Source organism: Mus caroli, chromosome 19 (assembly GCF_900094665.2).
Source record: "Mus caroli chromosome 19, CAROLI_EIJ_v1.1, whole genome shotgun sequence".
Lineage (NCBI taxonomy): Eukaryota > Metazoa > Chordata > Mammalia > Rodentia > Muridae > Mus > Mus caroli.
The window spans coordinates 41,701,119-41,721,712 of record NC_034588.1 but is presented as its reverse complement, the minus strand read 5'-3'; the positions used below and the strand labels follow the sequence as shown (position 1 = coordinate 41,721,712).

General features: G+C 52.1%; 2 protein-coding genes across 3 annotated transcripts in view; one reads left to right on the top strand and one right to left on the bottom strand.

Moving 5' to 3' along the window:
- Window positions 1-33: 33 nt before the first annotated feature.
- On the bottom strand, window positions 34-8,159 carry Sfxn3 (sideroflexin 3). 2 transcript variants are annotated; one of them, XM_021151922.2, is made up of 11 exons: window positions 7,912-8,159; window positions 6,578-6,741; window positions 5,932-6,102; window positions 5,546-5,644; window positions 5,152-5,227; window positions 4,915-5,000; window positions 3,662-3,789; window positions 3,422-3,471; window positions 2,134-2,183; window positions 1,434-1,481; window positions 34-1,196 (listed from the first exon to the last, which is right to left on the bottom strand). In XM_021151922.2, exons 2-11 carry the CDS (start codon window positions 6,736-6,738, stop codon window positions 1,100-1,102), a joined length of 966 nt encoding a protein of 321 aa, XP_021007581.1. In that variant the 5' UTR covers window positions 6,739-6,741; window positions 7,912-8,159; the 3' UTR covers window positions 34-1,099. The 2 variants fall into 2 exon arrangements, with proteins under 2 accessions (XP_021007581.1, XP_029328767.1); XM_029472907.1 differs by having other exon boundaries at window positions 7,843-7,920.
- A 1,010-nt stretch (window positions 8,160-9,169) lies between these two features.
- The window catches only part of Pdzd7 (PDZ domain containing 7), a 20,231-nt gene continuing 8,806 nt past the window's right edge, over window positions 9,170-20,594 (top strand). Inside the window, exons 1-9 of the mRNA XM_021151680.2 lie at window positions 9,170-9,227; window positions 9,887-10,386; window positions 15,161-15,301; window positions 15,529-15,703; window positions 16,112-16,288; window positions 16,545-16,692; window positions 18,376-18,436; window positions 18,847-19,230; window positions 19,703-19,900. Of these exons, the coding sequence (XP_021007339.1) occupies window positions 10,161-10,386; window positions 15,161-15,301; window positions 15,529-15,703; window positions 16,112-16,288; window positions 16,545-16,692; window positions 18,376-18,436; window positions 18,847-19,230; window positions 19,703-19,900 (1,510 nt within the window). The 5' untranslated portion in view covers window positions 9,170-9,227; window positions 9,887-10,160. The remainder of the gene's footprint in view (window positions 9,228-9,886; window positions 10,387-15,160; window positions 15,302-15,528; window positions 15,704-16,111; window positions 16,289-16,544; window positions 16,693-18,375; window positions 18,437-18,846; window positions 19,231-19,702; window positions 19,901-20,594) is intronic.

Below are 20,594 nucleotides of genomic sequence, written 5' to 3'. Positions count from 1 at the left end.
AGAGAGAGAGAGAGAGAGAGAGAGAGAGAGAGAGAGAGAGAGGGCACTGGGGATATAGCTCAGTGGTAGAGCAATTGCTTAGCATATATGAAGCCTTGGGTTCTTCCAGAGACGGGGTAGATGGAAAGGAAGGAGCTGAGGTGGGGGTGTGTCTAAGAAGAGTCAATGAAACACAGAATTACCTGTCTTGATACTGTACGTTTGAGGCCTGTGTTTAAGCACCGGTCCCACACCAGCTCCTACAAGTGGGTACGGGTGGTGGCAGTTCCTGAAGGGAATGCTTGCTCTGCCTGTGTTGTGTGGCTTTCTGATTGGGGGAAGGAATTGGAAGTGTGGGATTTCTGAGTCATGACATGACTCATCAGAACAGACCGAGAATGCTCAAGATGGTCTCTAAAAGCACCCACAGTGCAGTGTGGAGAGCAGTGCAGGCTACTGACACCCCCATGGTCCACGAGAAGAGAGAAGTGGAGCCATTCTAGGGTGTGGGGTCCAGCAAGCATGAGCCCCCTGCCTCCTTGATTCCACACTGCTTCCTCCGCCAGCCCATGTCCTGAACCAGCTTTTAGAGCCAGCTATTTGAAACCTGAAGGGTTAAGCTCTGGGTAGCCTACTGATGTTCTTCAGTCCATGTTCTGGGATCCTGGGGCTTATCTTGGGCACAGAAGGCTAAGATGCTATCAGAAATGACTTAGCTAGAGGAACAGTTTAGGGAAGGAAGTCTCACCCATAACCAGGCTTGCTGTTAGGTGGGCAGGAGACTGAGAAGAGAAGACAAATAGCAAGACATCCTAGAGCAGCATTTCTGCTCTTAGCTTCCAGGATGAAATGTATAAACACTTACATGTGCTGCATATGTGGCAGTGCACACACACAAACACAGGAGGGATGGGTTTTGTGACTTGCTCTTTGAAACCAGAGAGGAGAGAAGAGGCTTATAGGGGTGCCTCCCCCAGTCTAAGGTTGCTGGTCGCAGTGGCTGCTCCCCACATCAAGCCCCCTTGCCCAGTACCCAGAAGATAAACAGGTGGTAGCCTTGCAAGGTGGCATCAGAGAAGCAGCCTAAGGAGGTAAGGACAGGGACAAAGGCCGACTCCCCTCAAAGCCCCTTGTTGTAGTAAACCACGTCGATGCTGGGGTTTTGTGCTTGGATCTGAGCTCTCAGCTCCGGCTCCAGCCTGGTCACATGTATGGAGCTGCAATAGAACAGCACAGGCTAGAGAAATATACTCCGGGCTCAGCATCTCAGACCCAGGAGCTGGCTTCCCTGCACTCCCAGGTGAAGAATCCTCCCTGCTTTCAGAAGGACTGGCTCACTGTCATCCCCCCCCAGCTCCCAGATGCTCCTGTCAGACCTCCCTGGAACCCACTGCAAGGCCTGAGATGCAGAGTCCACTGCAAAGATTCTGGTCAGGTCCAGCGATGTCACTCACCTTCTCTGAGGGAACAGAGCGCAGCACAGGGGTGTGGCAAATACCAAGCTAGAGAAGAAGAGCACAGGAAATGTCTGTGACACTGGCTTGCGTGTCCCCTCCCTGTACCCCACCTCACAGGAATAGCCCCAGGAGTGAAGGCCTTATTTTTATTTATTTATTTATGTATTTATGTATTTATGTATTTATGTATGTATGTATGTATGTATGTATGTATTTATTTATTTATTTATTTATTTATTTATTTATTTATTTTTGAGCTCTATCCCAGCCATAAAGGTTGGAAAATGGAGTCAAAGGGCCATTCAGGGATGTTAAACTCAGTCTTGATATTAGATCCTGTCTGGGGAAAGAGCCTCCTGAGCATCAATCCAAAGCCCCAGGACCAGAGAGCAACAGGACCAGGGGTAAAATAGGATGCAACTCCTGGATTGTACCCAAGAGTCTATTTGTATGGTGTCCTCTGGTGAGTGAACACTGAACCCCTCAACTAAACTCTTGATTTTCAAAGGCAAGAACCCCTAGAGCTCCCCCCACCCCAACACGCGCACACGCGCGCATATTTCGCACTATGGGTATCCATTGGAACTGGATGTATGAACTATGTTATGTAAGCGTCTCAAAGATAGTGCTCGCCCACCCACACCCAAAATGATAATGGCTCTCCCATGTGCCCCCACTGAACCCTTTGTAAACTTACCAGAAGCCTACCAGTCCCACCTGCAGGGGCGCCCCCAGCCAGGGACGGCGCTGTGGGGAGACAGAGACAACAGAATGGCTTGTGTTCCGTTTTTTTTTTTTTTTTTTTTTTCCTAACTCCATCTACCTTTCTGCACCATGGTTCTAGCTCGGCAGCCCTTGTTTCTCCTCGGCCAATGAGGGGCTGGGACCTGCACAGGGTAACCCCTACCCCAGCCAGACCTGCTGCCTATGCAGTCGTACATTCTTGCCTCTCAGAATCGTTTTCCATGGTACTTGCTGACCATTTTTCTCTTACCTCACTTTGTACAGGGAGCCTCCCTTGAGCCTCTTCTCACTTCCTGTCGTCCCAGTAGCATAAATATGTCCCTCTCCACACCCTCCTACATCCTCTTCAGCCATGACAACCATTGCTCTGTCCTTCAAATGTATCAGGCCATCTTGTCCCTGGCCCTTTGAAGTAGCTGCTCTATCGGAAACACTCATCTCATTCCTTGGATCTCCCAAGGCCTGTGCTTGACTAAACTGTCCCCCCGGATAGTCTCAGTTACACTGCCCCACTGGATTCCTACAAAACACACATCGTAACTTACAATGATATGTTTGGTTTTTGTTTTGTTTTGTTTTGTTTTGTTTTGAGAAATGTCTCACTGCGTAGCTCTGTCTGGCCTGGAACTTGCTATGTAGACCGGGCTGGCCTCAAACTCAGAGATCCACTTGCCTCTGCTTCCAGAGCACCGGGATTAAAGACGTGAGCCACCACATCCAGCCCTATTGTTGGCTCCTTTATTAGTTTCTGTACTTGATTGGAAGCCTTGTGGGGGCAGGGTCCACAGACATATTAGTTCTGTTTAGCATGTCTGGTGTGCAGTCAGCGCTTCATACTGACTGGTGAATAAATGACTTGATGAATGAGCTGGAGACTGTATTCCTGAGCCTTGCTTCCCAAACTTGTTGGTGCATTCATGTGTATGTGTGTGTGCCTGTTAGTAGGGATGCAGTGTGTGATATCACGAGTATGCCATCAAGCCTGTGGATGACAGTCATCTTGTGTATGTCAGAGACCTCTGGAGTTAATCTAGTTTCCTCCAGATGGACTCCATCTTCTACCTTCTGTCTCCCCCTCACTGTTCCTTCCCTCCAGCCCAGTCTTTTCCTGGTGAATGAATGGAGGCAGGGAAGGACCACAAGTCTTCAACTTCAGCCAGGCTGGAGAAAGGACTGGGGGCAGTCATTTCTCCCTGACGCCAACCCTTCTGGGACAGAATAGGTAAAGTTGAGTAGTTTACCTTCAGGAAGTCTTTCTTCTCCAGAGCGTTCATGATCACCGGGGGAATGGCTGGGGGGAGAACAGTGCAGTGAGAGAGATCCTGGAGCAAACTGCAGGAGCCTGAGGGAAGGCCTCCCTCCCAGCTCCTCCCATTCTCCCCAGACTTGCTGACTGAGCTATCAGGAAACCCTGAGACCACACCCCACCCCCAAACCCTCTTCTCTCTGAGCCTCCTGAGCTCCACCCAGCCATGCCTCACCCATGGCGGGAATCGCCATTCCGATTCTCGATATCACCACCTGGAAGATTCCCTGTTTGGCAGCAGTCACCGAGTGGCCAAGCCTCTGACCAGCCTCATCAGTCACTGGGATGCCCACCTGAAGCTCCCTAAGAAGAGAAAGAGGCTGGGGTCAGATGATAGGCAGCAGATCTTGGGAGCCCTTTACTTTCCCCATTCAAAGGCTGGTTCTGAACAGCTCCCAGGGTGTAGGCTCGATCCCAGAAAGAATAGATAGATGCCTGTGCTAGCCCTGGCCAACCAGGAGACAGGGGTAAGTTTTGCGTCATTTAGTTGGTTGAATGAGAGGTATTGGAGAGGAGCCAGGGTGTAGGATAATTTCCAAGGTAGTAGGATCCAGCATGACAGGAACAAACTACCTTGAGTCCAAGATATGCCAGGATGCCCCGGAGTAGCCCAAGTGGGGTTTCTCCACACGGCATCCCAGATAAACAAAACTGGGGCTGGAGAGATGTATCAGATGGCTTAGCAGTTAAAATCACTGATTGCTCTGCCAGAGGTCCTGAGTTCAATTCCCAGCAACCATACTGCTGCTCACAACCATCTGTAATGGGATCTGACGCTCTCTTCTGGTGTGTCTGAAGACAGCTACAGTGTACTCACATATATAAAATAACAAACAAACAAACAAAACTATTAAGAATGTTGTGTGAGCCAAGTATTTAATCCCAGCACACAGAAGGCAAAGGCAGACAAGATCTCTGAATTCAAGGCCAGCCTGGTCTACATAGTTAGTTCTAGGCCTATACAGAGAAACCACGTCTCAAAACAAAACAAACAGGCACATAGAGTTTTAATAACCAACACACTGATATCACTACTGCCGGAAATGTGATTTCCTTGATGGTGGCATAAGACATGTCAGGGTACATTTGAGCTTACTGAAAGTCACCTTCAACCTGACTATCAAATGCAGTGTTCCTTCTCATTCAAGTCATGGGGAGCCGGTTTTGCTGCTGACCCACACCTTGGCGCTATCAGCAAGTTCCCGGTGAAGTGCCCTTGCTAAAACCCTGTACCCTTCAGTCTCACCTCACCTCAGGGCAAGTTCTCACAGAGTGGGAACTGACTGTTCTCAAACACAGGGTCAGTATAAGCCAGGGCCCAGCCGCTCGCATCCACTGATGGAGAAGACTGCTCCTGCCCTCGGCTGGTCTGAGGGACCATGTATGCCCTGGACAGTCGGACCTGTGTCAGGAGCCAGGACCACTCACCTCTGCCTCATCAGGGGGATGTTGATGCAGTTGGCAGCAGCCACAGCTGCAAAGGGCACGAATCGACCGACTAGCGGGGGCAGGCGCTGGGGGAGGAAAGTGGGGGTTCAGTGGCTCTGGGGACCATGGGTAGGGGGGAACTCAGGATGGATATGGAGAGCCTCTTGAGAGGGCATCAAGGAGGAAGACAATGGGTAAAGGATTGGTGAGAGGCCAATAGTGGTAGGGAGACTTTACCTTGGTGAGAGACTTGAGTCCCAGAGCAGTAGCCACAGCCCCAGTGGTGGCGCTCACATAGGCTGTCCCCAACTGCCTGTGGAGGAAAAGCCTAGGTCACAGGGAGAGATGAATCCAGCCCAAGTTTCCTTTAGGGACATTACAGGTTTCCAGTGCAGGGGGTGTCAGAGGGTAGCCTCCACTGAAAGCCCTCCTCCGCTGCAGTAAACTTCTGTGAAAGCCTTCTTCCTTCTTTAAAAGGGCAATGGATCCCCAAAACAGATACGTTAAGGACAAAATAACAAAAGGACTGAGTGCCCTCGAGGGGGGAGGTAAACAGAACTCGCAGCTGCACTGAGCCACTGGCACAGGGGTCTGTGGGGACCAGGAATGGCTGGGGATGGGGGACACTCACCGCACAGTGATGGGAGCATCCCCGCTGCGATTAGAGTAATTCACAATAGCATTGAAGGACTGATTGACCCACTGCCAGAACACCACAGTCGGAGTCTTCCTGAGGGTGAAAAGACGGGCTACTTATACTGTCCCTCCACAATATTCCCCATCCTTGAACCCTCAAGGTTCCTTAACTCCTCAAGTGAGACTTAGCTCATGGTCCCCAAACTGGCCCTCATCGGCCTTGCGGACACACCTTACACAGATGGAGGCTGGGTCCTGAGAAACAGAAAGGATGCTCACGTATTCTCCCACCCACTGTCCCTGACCGAAAAAGGTGTAGAAAGGAGACCCAGGCATGCTCTGGGCACAGCACTCAGGAAGGAGACACAGGATAAGGTTTACCTGTAGAAGGTGAGCATGCAGCCAGTAATGGTCATGTTCATGGGCACCTGGGCTGACATGCGGCCAATCAAGACCACCTTTTCCCCCGTGTCCGGATGGAATGCTGAGTCATACACGTATTTGGCTCGCCATAGCTGGTCCTCAGTGAGACCCGGGGTTGCCACACCAGCCCTGTAGAAATTGGCAAGAAACCAGCAGGCTGTGGCAGGGGTCAGACCTGCCCTTCTTGTCTCTGCTGCTTGCCTTAGGGAACTCTGGGCAAAGGATCAGGAAGTTTGGCACCCAATCTCAGAGTAAAGGACCTCCCTGTCCCCTGGGGAGGTCAGCGCGTCTCATAGGTGTGCCTTCTCTATTTTCACATCCTTGGTGGCCCCACATTTTCTCCGGGGTCACAGTGATGGTGGTTGGAATGACTGGAGGACATTCCAAGAGTTAAACCTCCCAAGGAGGATTGCTTTTGTATCTGCGTGGGACTCTCTTTGTCCTTGCAGAGTGAACAGCACTGGGAAGTGTCATTACTAAGGACCTGTGACCTGCAGAGCTGCCGCCTACCCATAACACACAGTGCTGTTCCTCAGCCCATATGTCCTCAAATCTGCTGAGCTAAAGTGCTGCATCACAGTGGCGTGATTTGAGGCAGGTTCACCTGTAATTCTGCACAATGTTCCGGGAAGCTTCCAGCTGTTCCCCGGACAGCAGCAGATTTCGGGGATCAGTGACTGTGAAGAAGTGCCGGGCTCTGCCTAGAAATGTGCTTTGGTCCCACCGAGGTTCCTGGATGTTGATATTTAAGGGCAGGTCACCCATCTTCTGCAAGGTAGCAAGAATAAGGGTCAGGTCCAAGGACTTCCTTCACTTGGGAGACACTTTGGTGGCTCTGCCTTGGCCCCAGAAACTGACCAGTGCTTGCAGGTGCTCAAGGTGACTCCAGATCCATAAACAAGGGTGGGGGAGGAGTTGTTCCCTAGGTAGTGTTTTAGCCAGGAACATACAGCCACTGAAGAGCCGAAGGGAAGACCAGAACCAAGAATATAGCTTTCCTGACTCTGTGGCCTGATGCAGGATTAACGTGTGTGTGTGTGTGTGTGTGTGTGTGTGTGTGTGTGATTCACCAGCAGCAGCTAATCCGGGGCAGCTATCTTGAGCTCCTGCTATAGGAGCATAGAACATGGATAACACACCCAAGCCCTTTACAGCTTTAGGCCCCAGCTGCCCCAAGACTTAGATAAAAACTTCCAAGGCTGTTTGGAAAAATGACAGAAGGCAGCCCACACTCAAGCCCCTGATTGGAGGAGACATTAGGCACCTGAGGACTGATCCGTACCAGATCTCAAACAGCACTGGAGTGGCAGCCATTTGTGAGCATGTGAGCACCCACATAGCCTCCTCAATCCCACTTGCTTCCACTCCTGCACAATAACTCCGGGCTCTCCCTGGTCCTGGGTTGAATAGAGCTGACGCAGACACCCACCCAACTCTCTCTAAGCCTCAGAAAAACCTCAGGAAAGGGCGAGATTCAATGGATGCCCCTCCGCCCAGCACAAAAAGGAATGCCAAGAACAGCCATCTGGCTGTGTTAGGCAAAAATCCTGCAGAGTGACTAATACCCTCCAACCCCACTTCCTCCCTCACAGTAGACACCGTCCCCGCCCGACTTTCACATACTTATACACAAAGACAGGCACGCCCTCCCCAGCACACAAACAGGTTAGAGTCACACTGTATACACTAGCCAACCAACCAGAATACCGTTACACACACACACACACACACACACACGCTCAGCCATATCTATCAGTTGCAGACATTTGAAAAGCATGCCTAATACACAGCCTCACCCAACCAACCCCTCCTTGTGCCCTACAGATCCTAACAAACCACGCAATATGGAATTCCCAAAAGAGAGAGCACCTCTCAAGGCAAGCCTTCTCTTCTGAGCCCTCCACTTTGCTGATGATTCCCAAGGCAGCCGGCACTTACGCTTTCCGGGGTTTTCAGCCTCTAGAAGCTCTCAGACCCGCCTTCCTCACCGCTCTCCGCTTTCCTCCGAGCCATCACCGGGACGTCACGCGTGACGCTGAGCAGCAGGGAAGGGCGGGGGCTCCCTAAGCTCGTTCGCCTGACCCACCCCCCTATTGGCAGAGTTCCGAGACAGTAGATGTCCAGAGTGATTCTCCCAGACCAGGCCGTTGAGACCAAATCCGACCCAGTCCTGGGAAGCAGTTCTGGCCTCCTTCCCAACCAGGGAGAAAAGGGGAGGAGCCGCCCCACTTGCCTCCTTCCCTTGCAGTCCCTTAGCTTGCCTCTAGAGGCACCCACCCCCGCAGCACCCAGTCTAGGTGCACTGGGTGCGGGTGAGCGGCGTGGAGGGCGGGCCTCTGATGGTGCAACGCCCGGAGGGATTCGGATTACTGCTTGTTTACTTGATTGCTGCCTTGGCAATGGACTCTCCTTGCTTGCACCCTGGTCTGCTACTCCAGGTCTTAGAGGCTCCTTTTGCAGATCCTCGTCATTTGCATCTCTTCCCAGCCACATTGTTGTGCTGTCTGTGCCCCTTTTGTGTTCCCAGTCCCCTTTGCCACCTAATCCCCAGCTCCACTGTCCCAGCAATTTCTTTGTACCCCCAACACTTATCCGTACACAAACTGACGCCCCAGTCCCAGGGATGTGCACGGTCAAAGTTTCCCGTGATCTCTGCCTGCATCCAAGCAGGCGCATCAGAAAGATTCTTCTCCTGGGATCAGCTGCTGTATCGTGCGGCCTTTCCAGAACAGGGTGTCCAGAGAAACATTTTTTTTTTTCGACTCAGAAGGTGAAGAAGGCATTACACACACATATCCCTTATCCATCAGCACCCAGGGCACAGCGGCGACACAGCCATGTTCCAGCTTTCCTTCCTGCTGATCTCAGGCTCACGTTCAGCTCTTTCGTTTGTGACAGAGACCTTAGGAATGACTACGGAAGGAATGACAATTTCAGGAAGCTAGCGTGGCCCGGAGAAGACGTGATTCTAGTAGCCAGTGAGGGGTTCCAACTCCTGGGTTCCAACGACCAGTCGGAGTTCAGAGTTGGGGCGGGCAGAGCCCAGAGGTATCAGACAGGTGAGGAGCTACAATCCGGACAGGCTACCAAAGGTGCTAGAAGAGAATGACTGGCGGTCTCAGCAGCCAATGGGATCCCAGGACCGTGCAGGGTAGCTCTATTCCAGCAGCTGCAGGGAGCGTGGGCGGGGTCCTTAGTTCACTGTATCGCGCCCGCCGGCGGGCGACAAGGGCAGCGGCGGCACACGGGACCAGGTGAGGTGGCCAAGTCCTAGAGGTAGCGAGGCAGGAGGTCCTACATGGGGGAGTCTGCTTTTTGGTTTACAGAAATGCTCTAGAGGGCGTGACCCCTGGTTTTGCACTAGCGATTTGTGGGGCTCTCTCCAGAAGATCACTCAGTCCTGGGATAGGGTCTTGCAGCGACTTTAGACCCACAGCTGCAGCCTGGAGCCTGACATTCACCTGGGGGTGGCGGTGGGGGGGCCAGCTTGACCGCAGCTGTCCCAGGTCCTGAAGTCGAGCTCGGAAGGCAAGCCCCTACCCATATACATATACACACAGGAAAGATGCTGCAGTAAACTGTGTGACATCCATTCTCCTCTCTCTCTTTAAAACTCAAGAGCCTGCTGTGACCCCCATCTCTACTCTTTGAGTGTCAGATGAGGCCCGGAGACTGGGTGGATGATTCCATTGAGAACAGCAATGGAGGAATGGAGGGAGGAATGGAAAGAAAGCGCCCCGATGGCCTTGTAGAAACAAATCCCCAAATCCAAGATGGTGCAGAACTGGGCCGAACTCCTCTGAGCCCAGGGTGGGAGAGGGGGACAGGATGTTCAAGTCAGGAGGAAGTGCAGAAGCCAGGGCAATGGGACAGCACTCATCCCTCTCCCCCAAACCCTGTTCTTCCTACACAGATCTGGAACCCATACTCCCAAGAAGCATTCAGACTGAAATTGCATCAGAAAGATCCCTCTCTTCCAAGTGGCCTGGGATCAGCTGCTCTGTCTTGCGGACTTTCCAGAACAGGGTGGCCAGAGGAAACACTATTTTTCGACTCAGTGAGATCTGCCTTATCAAGACTCCAGCCCTACTGAGAAAGCTCATGGAGCCTGGAAGACCAAGAGTCAACCTTCGGAGGGCAGGCAGACTCTGTCCGGATCTGTAGGGCACTGCCCTAGCCTCACCACTATGGCACGTGGTTTCACGGTAGGTTTTGATCCACTGGGTCTAGGAGAACTCAGCTCTGGCTCCCTGAGCTCTGTCTCCTCCCGAGGCCACCTGGGCAGCGACTCAGGCTCCACAGCAACACGATACCTGCTGAGGAAGCAGCAGCGCCTGCTGAATGGGCCCTCCCGAGGAATTCGAGCCTCCTCGCCCATGGGCCGTGTCATCCTCATCAACTCCCCCATTGAAGGTGGGTGTGGGGCCTGGGAGTGGCTTGGATGGGAGCACTGAGGACAACGGGTAACGGGATCATCTTTCATCTACCCTTGCCTATCCTGTAGCCACTATTTTAGGGCAGCAGGGCTGTAGAAGGATCATAGGTGGGAGATGGAATCATAGTCTAAGGAAAGCCCTTATACATGAGCCCCTGGGATACATAGGCAGCGTGATGAATCAGCCCCCTCCATCCCTTGAACTCCGTCTTTCTCCTAACCCACCTTAGAGAGTGAAGCAGAATGGATATCTCCCACCAAACAATTTTGTGTGACCAGTACTGTGGGGGGACGGTAGAGCGTCAGTGTCCAGGCTTCAGAATGTGGGAGAGGGGCCAAAAGACACAGCAGCAAATGTCCATGAAAAGGCAGAGCGGGGGTGGGGGTGGGGATAGGAGGAATGAGAGACAGAGGCAGGGAGTGAGAGCCCCAGAGCTGGGTCCTTCGAAGAGAATGACTGTATGGCTGCCTGGTGCTATGCCGTGGCCACCAGTTCTAATTCTACCCCGGTTAGGTCTTGTAGGGGACCTAGAGGGAGGGAGCTCAGTTTTCACCTCACAGGAATATGAAGCACAGTCAAAACTTCAAGACACAAACAAGAACAGCTGGTGGGGAGGTTGCAGCTACCACCTCACAAAAGTCAGAAATGAACAGCGGGAAGCATGGTGAGGCAGGTGCTTAGACTACAGTGACAGATGTGAGGCGACAAAGAGCCTGTGAACAAGACAGAGCTTCAGATGCCAGGAGGGGAGCGAGGCCCTGTGGGACTGGCTCTCTGTGGACAGGACTCGATCTGTATCTCCAACCCCTCTCCTCTTTCTGAGCCAGCACGGTTCCCCTGGCTGGATCCCAGACTGGACTTTTTAGGTCTGGTGTTTCTTCCGATGCATTTACAAGTCTCTGTTCCCCTCCAAAGGCAGTTGCACGGGATATGGTTGGCTTGCTCACTTCTATCACTGTCAGTGACTACTATAGGCACCACCCTCGTATGAGCATCATGGTACTGTTGAGGTCACCAATGCCATTGACCAAGAAGCAGAAACACCCAGAGGAACTAGTCAGCAGGACAGATAACCCTTTCTCTCTTTCTTTCTTCCTTCCTTCCTCCCTCCCTCCCTCCCTCCCTTCCTTCCTTCCTTCTTTTTTTTTTTTTTTTTTTTTTAATTTGGTTTTGTTTTTTTTCAAGACAGGCTTTATCTGTGTAGGCTGTCCTGGACCTTGATCTGTAGACCAGGCTGGCTTTGAGCTCAGAGAGTCTCCTGCTTCTGCTTCAAGAGCTGGGGTTTAAAAGCATGTGACACCAATACCTGGCTGACGTGACCCTGTCTAGCCACCTCTTTCTCCTCTCCTAGTTTGTTCATTCATTTTTTTCACTCATTCACTCATCTGCTCATTTATCAAAAATTACCTGTCAGATACTATGCACTGTGCAAGAACTAGAGATGTGTTGGTGGGAAAGAACTGCAAAGACCCATGTTGAAACTTGCAGACTTCCAAGCAACAGTAAACAATACACAAATAAACAATAAGACACAAGATAGAACAATTCTGCAGGAAAACTCGTGGTGACTAGTAGACAGGAGAGCATTCCTAACACTTTCAAGCTAGACTCGTGCCAGAATTGTCCAAGAAGACAACTAGAAGGCAGACAGGGGGGCTGGTGAGATGGTTCAGTGTGTAAGGACATCTGCGGCCAAACCTGATGACCTGAGACCCCAGACCCCACACTGAAGGAAAGAACTGACTCTCGAAAGCTGTCCTCTGTTCTCTATACATGTCCCATGACATACACATGTGCAGATATATACACACCTTAAATAAATAAGTAAGCACATGGAATTTTTTAGAAGATTGATTGGGAGGGAGCTGGAGAGATGGCTCAGCAGCGGAAAAAGTACTGCTTGTTCTTCCAGAGGTCCTGAGTTCAATTCCCAGGACACTCATAGTGTTTCCTACCATCCATATAGAATCAATTCCCCTCTCTGTGTGCATGCAGACAGAGCATTCATATACATAAATGACATACTTTTTTTTTGAGATGTTTCTCTGTCTATCCCTGGCTGTCCTGGCACACACAATATGGACCAGGCTGGCTTTGAGCTCAGCGATCCTCCTGCCTCTGCCTCTGGAATGCTGGGGCCAAAAGTGTGCACCATCATATCTGGATTTTCTTTTTTTTTTTTTTAATACTTTATTTTATGTGCATTGGTGTGAGAGGATCAGGTGCTGAAGTTACAGACAGTTGTGAGCTGCCATGTGGGTGCTGGGAATTGAACCTGGGTCCTTTGGAAGAACAACCAGTAGCCCTTAACCACTGAGCCATCTCTCCAGCCCCCCTGGATTTTCTTATTTTATTTTATGGGCATCCAGGATTTAAGCTGTAGTGTGTGTGGTTTGGCTATTTTAGCTTGCTTTTTTTTTTCTTTAACTTTTATTGATTTGTTGTTGCTTCTTTTAAAGATAAACTCTTGAGATAAGAGTATTGGCTGGTCCAGAACCTGCTATGTAGGCCAAACCAGTCTCAAGCCTGTGGCAACCCTGCCTCAGCTCCAGAGTGTTGAGACTGCCCGCCAAGGCACTACACCTGACTTGTTTGCTTTGAGACAAAGTTTCACTACAGCTGACCTTGAATTCTCCACCCACAGGTTTCAGTCTTCAAAGTGATAAGATTTTATGTCTGGGCTACTATACTTAGCTCTTACATTTAAAACAAAAAACCAAAAACAATAAAAATTATAGCCAGACAAGGTGGTGCCTACTCACAATGATCTCTTCAAAGTCAACATGGCCTCCGCCCTAATACTGTCTCACAATAACTCTGCTCAGTACTGCAGAGTGCTCGCCTAACACACAAGGCCCCGAGTTCCTCACTCTCAGGACTACAAGTCTGCCCAGGAACCCTTCAGAATTCTCGTTTTAACAAGTTTTCCAGTGATGTTGTGTCTGCTATTGGTACCATGCCCTGGGTCAATCGCCTCTGAGAAAGTGATGTCTAGGATGAGAGGGGAAAGAGAAGCAAAGGGTCAGACCTCATCATTCCCCCCAAACAAAGTCAAAGTGACAACAGTACAGGAGGGGACAGTTTCTAGCTCGTATGAGCCACCAAAATAATAAAATAAAATAAAAATGATCAGAATGCCTGACGGCGACTGACAGAGGAGAAAGCCCCCAGAGGTGGCAGAGGAAGATATGGAGGGTCATACAGGGCCAAGGGTAGCCTAGAGTTCCCCTAAAACAGACAGAAATGGCTGGCTGATAAAGTACACACAATTCCTATATACCAATGGAAAACAAGCAAGCTGTTAGAGAGCTGCAGGGAGGGCCAGTGGCCTACTCAGGTCAGATGAGGGAGAGATGATTCCATCCTGGGAGAAGCCACACCCTTGTTCTCAAAGCTCAGATGTGGCAGGGCACAGTAGCCCACACCATAGTCCCAGAACCTGGGAGGCAGACTGTGAGTTTGAGGCCAGCCTACTCTACATAGTGAGTTCCAGGACAGCCAGAGATACATACTGAAATTCCATCACATAAAAAGACAAAACCTAAAACAAATGAAAGCTCAGATGCGACATCCCAATGACCCAGGGCATAGGGGTCTGTTCCCAAAGAGGAACTGAGAAGGAAGTGGACTGAGGGCAGAGAGCTAAAGGCTTTTTTAGCTAAGACCTGATGGGGCCTGAGAACTGTGTGATGACAACTGGTTAGGAAGCTCCAGGGTCCCTGTCTGTCCTATACTACCCTGTCCAGGCTGTCCTCAGGGATTTTAGCCCCATCTGTCCTGGCCACACATTGTAGCCTGATAGACCAATTGAAGTGTGAGGTTTGTCTGCCTCAAAAACCTCTGGAGTAAAACTTGTCTGAAGGAAAAATAAATGTCCCCCTCTTATGTGGGACCTAGCACTCTTGTTAATTTTCAGAGAGCAGGTGCCTCTGAGCCTCCCCCATGACCTCTCTTTCCACTGCCCAAATCTCTCCCCCTTTCATTTCTCTAAAGAACCAGCTGCCCTGCCTCTTCACTGGCCCCTATTATGGGCTCTCAACTGCAGCATGCTGAATTAGAGGTTCTGTCCTCCGGTAGCCGGGTAGTTCCTACCGCTCTACCCTTTAGAATCAAGAGTCTATGGGATGGAAGAGGCTTCCTCCGTTCTGCCATTAGATTCTGGTCAAGAATTTACCAAGTTCCAGTTTTCATGCTTCCAGATAGAGAGCCGGCCATCTGTCCCAGCACAAAAGAAAATCTGTCTCTGTCTAACTCCCCTGTGCTAGCCTGGTTCTGCCTTTAAGTTACACAACTGAACATCTAATGCAATCTGGATAGCTCCATAGCTGTTTGGAGTTGGAGCTCATTCTGTTGCAAGCGGAGAGCCCCAGACTCCCCACAATGGAATCTTGAACCTTCCTTTTTGCCATCTGCCACTCAGAAGGGCAGATTTTCAGAGATTGCATATAAGAATTCAGAAAACATCACACACACACACACACACACACACACACACACACGGTGGAGGAGGAAGGCAGAGCATGGAATCTAATCAGGTCGTTCTTACCTGTTCCCACACTGTCAGCCAGTGGCCTATGGCTTCAGGATTACCCAGAGGGAACTTGTATACCATCTCCATTTGGGGCCCTGAGTATCATGTGGGCGGCTCCACACAGAAGCCTAGCCTTTGCAGACACACCAAGCTGGGGACACCCAAATGCTCAGTGTCCAGAACTAAAGTGGAGGTCATTCCTCTGTGGTTATCCTCCCAGCCAACAGTGACGAAAGTGACATCATCCACGCCGTTTGTGTGGAGAAGAGCCCCTCGGGGAGGCTGGGTTTCAGCGTGAGAGGCGGCTCTGAGCATGGCTTGGGTATCTTTGTCAGCAAGGTGGAGGAGGGAAGCAGCGCAGGTGAGCAGGGGCCCCTGAAGGTGAGCGTGGGTTGGGATGTGCCTCCTTCTTCAGTGGGTAGCAGAAGCTAGCTGTCCAAGGACAGCAATCATCTCTGCTCAAAGGGCGGGGACTGATGGGAGGGAAAGCCTACTCTTGCTCAGTGGATTAGGGAACAGAGCCTAGTGCGCCATCGACGGACCTGTGGATCCCACTTCGAGGATTCACCCTTCCCTGCTCCTGCGCAGAGCGGGCTGGCCTGTGTGTGGGAGACAAGATCACGGAGGTGAACGGGCTAAGCCTAGAGAGCACCACAATGGGGAGCGCTGTGCGGCTGCTGACCAGTAGCAGCTGCCTACACATGATGGTAAGGCGCATGGGCCGAGTGCCCGGCATCAAGTTCTCCAAGGAGAAGACCACATGGTGAGTAGCGCCTGGCCTTGCCCCAGACTCCCTGCCCAGTGACTTCCCTGCCCCTGCTCAATGTCTTCCCTGCTTCTGCCCAGCGGCTCTATTCTCTAAGGACGGAGCCATGTACCCCTCTGGGCATCTATCTCCCCTGGGGCTTTGTAAGGAGCAGAAAGGGGGCTTCAGGAGTCCGGCGGGCGCAGCATGTTGCGGCTGCTTAGTAGAGTCAGGTGATGGGGTGGTTCGGATTGTTTATGTTTGATGGAATCTACGTTCCGCTGCCCATTCTGAGGCAGGAGAATGCTCCTCACCCCTGACCGCCTCACACATAGGAATCATCCTTTCCCCAATTAGTTGCCAGGGTTTTTAGACGGGGTGTTCCTGGAGGAGCTGGAATCAGGGCTGTGTCTTGTGCTGTGTCAGGGTGGATGTAGTGAACCGGCGGCTGGTGGTAGAGAAGTGCAGTTCAACGCCATCGGACCGCAGCTCGGAAGACGGTGTGCGCCGCATCGTCCATCTCTATACAACCTCGGATGACTTCTGCCTAGGTTTCAACATCCGAGGGGGCAAGGAGTTTGGCCTGGGCATCTACGTGTCCAAGTGAGTGCTGGGGTAAAAACTAGGTATGGGGTTGGGGGTGGGGCTGGAAGTGGAGTCTGGGGATTGGTCAACACGAGATTTGGCCAACTACTGTCGAAATGAAGGCCCCTTCAGGATAAGGCCTGGGGAGAGGGTGTTGTCAGCAGAAAAGGGCCAAGGAATGTAGGTGGACACTGCTAAAGCCAAGGGAAGGTGTCTGGATGATGGGGAGGGAGGCAGGTCAGGGTCTTATCACCCAACACCCGTCTATCCCCAGAGTGGACCATGGGGGCCTGGCTGAAGAGAATGGCATCAAAGTGGGGGACCAGGTCCTGGCAGCCAACGGTGTCAGGTTCGATGACATCAGCCACAGCCAGGCCGTGGAGGTGCTGAAGGGCCAAACGCACATCATGTTGACCATCAAGGTGCTCCAGACCATACGGGAGCAGGGGAGAGGCGGGACTAGGGGAGGGACGTCTCAGAACACCAAGGTCTCAATTAGGCTCCTTCTTCTACCACTGCCCCCAACCCCACAGCCACATGAAGAGAGAGCAGTAACTCATTTCATGCATGTTTGGAGAAAGAGGGACTGAGGCTCAAAGAGCTCCCCCGCCAACCCCTGTCAGTGGCTCGGCTGTTCAGCAGCCTGGCCTAGCTCTGGTCTGGCTTCTCCTATTTCTAGCATAGTAGCTCTTCCTCAGCATCAGGGAAGGCCTCGAGGTGAAGGACTACTGTACAGGGTGGGAGCTAGAGCTATGTGTAAGACCTGGGTTGCGGGGATCTCTGGGGCACAGGCCTAAAGAAACTGGGCTACAGCAGAGGCTGGGTTGCCTGGGAGGTAGTTGGTTTCATTATTCATGTAGCGGTCATGCCTACTTGAGGATCAGGTCTTTGTGTGCACAGGAGAAGTGACTCTTTCTTAGGGTCCACCGGGATCCCTGCTCTACCTCTGTGGCTTGTCACCCAGCTTCATTCAGTGCTTCAGCGGCCCCTCCCTACTTCACTCACACCTCCATTTTGCCATCTCTCTCACATCCATCTTCCCTTTTCTAATTATCTTGAGCATTCTTTTAAAAAAAAGATTTATTTATTTACTTATTTTATGTATATGAGTACACTGTGGCTGTACAGATGGTTGTGAGCCATCATATGGTTGCTGAGAGTTGAGTCAACCCCGCTCACTCCGGTTGGCCCCGCTCACTCTGGCCCAAAGATTTATTTATTATTATATCTAAGTTCACTGTAGCTGTCTTCAGACACACCAGAAGAGGGCATCAGATCTCATTACAGATGGTTGTGAGCCACTATGTAGTTGCTGGGATTTGAACTCAGGACCTTCGGAAAACAGTCAGTGCTCTTAATCGCTGAGTCATGTCTCATGTCTTGAGCATTCTTAACTCCAGCTCTTCCCCAATTCGTTAACTCTGTCCTCTGAGTATGCATGCATGCATGCATTGTTCTTGTTTTTGTAGATCCTCCCTATGTAGCCCAGGCTGGGTTTTCCTATATAGCCATGGCTGGCCTCAAACTCTAGATCCTCCTGCCTCAAGTACCCAAACACGGGGGCTGGTGAGATGGCTCAGTGGGTAAGAGCACCTGACTGCTCTTCCAAAGGTCCAGAGTTCAAATCCCAGCAACCACATGGTGGCTCACAACCATCCGTAACGAGATCTGGCGCCCTCTTCTGGAGTGTCNAAAAAAAAAAAAAAAAAAAGTACCCAAACACTAGAATTCTAGGTTCGAGCCGCCCTGCCCAGCTGTTCAACAGTGTTTTTGAGTCCCTGTGAGGCTAGATGCTGGGATGCACAAAGACTAGGACAGACCAACAAGGCCTCTCCGTTCCTGGGGGACAGCAACCATCAGATCTTGACAGGAAATCAGCAAGAGAGGGGGAAACTGAGGCAGGGCCTTGTAAGCAAGGCAAGAGGGGCAGTGACAGTCAAAGCCGGGCCAAGCTGGCCACGTGACAAGCGTCAGAAGCAAAGGCCTGAGCTACAGAGGAAATTAGCATGGTGAGGGAACCAATGGAGAGCAAAGTATTCCCCTCCCCCACCCCATTCTGTCCTAGTCCTCACCTGCTCCGCCCATGCCCGCCATGTCTTCTACAGGAGACCGGCCGATACCCTGCCTACAAAGAGATGGTTTCTGAGTACTGCTGGCTGGATAGATGTGAGTCTGGAGAGATGAAAGGAAAGAGCTAAGGCCCAACGGTGGGACTGCGCTTGCTGGTCGCTGGGGGGGGTGGGGGGAAGGGGGGAGTAGAGGCGCGCGCGCGGGGTGGGGGGAGTATCAAGATGCTCCCAGGACCTTCTCACAGTCAGTGATGCTTATAAGTAACCTCCCCTGAGGATGCCAGGGTCTTCTAGGCCTCAAGCGCCAGTGGGTGAGGAGAGAAATGACTTCCCAGGGCCTCCCCGATGTAGGTGGCAAACCCAGTAGTTGGCAGCTCTGACCTCTGCTGACACCTCTGGTTCCTCCCTCCACCCCGAAGCCCAAGGGTCGTCGGTGAGCACAGCACGGCAGGGCCCCAGGGGGAAGGAAGCAGCCCCCTGAGCTACCCTGCCACCTCTCCCTTGCAGTGAGCAATGGGGTACTGCAGCAGCTGTCGCCAGCCTCCGAGAGCAGCTCCAGCGTCTCCTCCTATGCCTCTAGCGCCCCCTGCAGCTCGGGCTCGCTGCCCTCTGACCGCATGGATGTCTGTCTGGGGCCAGAGGAGCCCACTAGCCATGGCCCAGGCTGGGGGCGGGCAGACACGGCCATGCAGACTGAGCCTGACCTGGACAGCCGAGTGGAAACTTGGTGCAGCGTAAGGCCGACCGTCATCCTCAGGGACACGGCCATCCGCTCTTCTACCCGACACCTTGATTCTGCACTTTCAGAGTCTCCCAAGACTGCTCTCCTTCTGGCCCTCAGCCGACCCAGACCTCCCATCACTCGATCCCAGAGCCACCTGACACTGTGGGGTATGTTGAGTGTGTGGGGGCGTGGGGGCCACTTTTCCCACAGGGTCTAGTTCAAACAAACCTGCCTCACACTCCAAGGAGCCTGCCTTTGTCCCAGGGCCTAGGCCAGGTCCCAGGTCCTGTCCCAGAACATCTCCAGATCCTGTTCTAAACAGGCCTGGGCACCAAACCCATCTCAGTCCCAGGCCCCAAACTGATAAGCTCTGGGCTCCAAACCAGAACTCCCGTTCCTCCAGCTTGGGGTGTCCCGGCCTGTTTAGTTACAGATACATACGAGAGACTCCCTCCATCCCTGGAACTGTGTGGTAGAGAGAGGTGGAAGGCAGGAAGAAGACCCCACCCCATCAGCTCCCACTCCGGAATAGCGGCAGACCCCTACTGCCTCCTTTCCTTCTCTCTGCCCTTTCCTATCCCCCGCCCCCTCTTCTCTGCCCACCCTCCAGCCCTCCCGGGGGCTCCCTCATATCTGCAGAGGAGAAGAAACAACGGAAGAAGGAGAAGTCGGGATCTTCTGGGGAGAAGGGGGCCTTGCAGCGCTCCAAGACGCTGATGAACCTCTTCTTCAAGGGAGGGCGGCAGGGGCGGCCAGCAGGGGACGGGCACAGAGAGGCCTGGACACTGGACAGCAGAAGCCCCACCAAAGTCCGCCCTCGCCTGGACCTAGAGAAAGGTAGGTGTGGGGTCTGTCTGGCAGGTCCAGGTTGAAATTCCACCCTGCCCTGCCTCTCACAGGAGTAAAAGCCACTTCCTTAGGCGTATGGGGACCAAGTGAAATGGGAGCAAAAGTCAGCACTGTGTCTAACTCCTAGATGGTGCTCTGAAAATGGGGTGGCCACTGTCACACTGTTGTCTTCCATCTCAGAAAGGCAAAGTGACAGGCTCAAGGCACAGCAAGAAGTGAGCTCAGCTTGGAGTCGTGTGCTCTTGGCAGTGCTGGCAGTGGAAGGCACCTTTGGTGGGAACCCTGGCTTCACATCTTCCATCCAGAGCTCCATGGGCCCAATGCAGTTCTAGAATTGTCCCTGAGGAAAGCCACTTCTCAATCAGAGCTCAGATGGAAGGACACAGGTGGAGACATGTGTGCACACTCGTGCATGCACACAACACTCATACAAACATGCCACACACACACATAGCACACCCAAACACCCACACATACCACCATACACCATACACATTCACACACACCACACATACACACTCACACACATACCACACCACACCACACACCATACACACTCACACCACACAAACACACACATACCACACACACCACACATACAACACATATCACCTCTCTCTCTCTCTCTCTCTCACACACACACACACACCACACCACACACCATACACACTCACACCACACA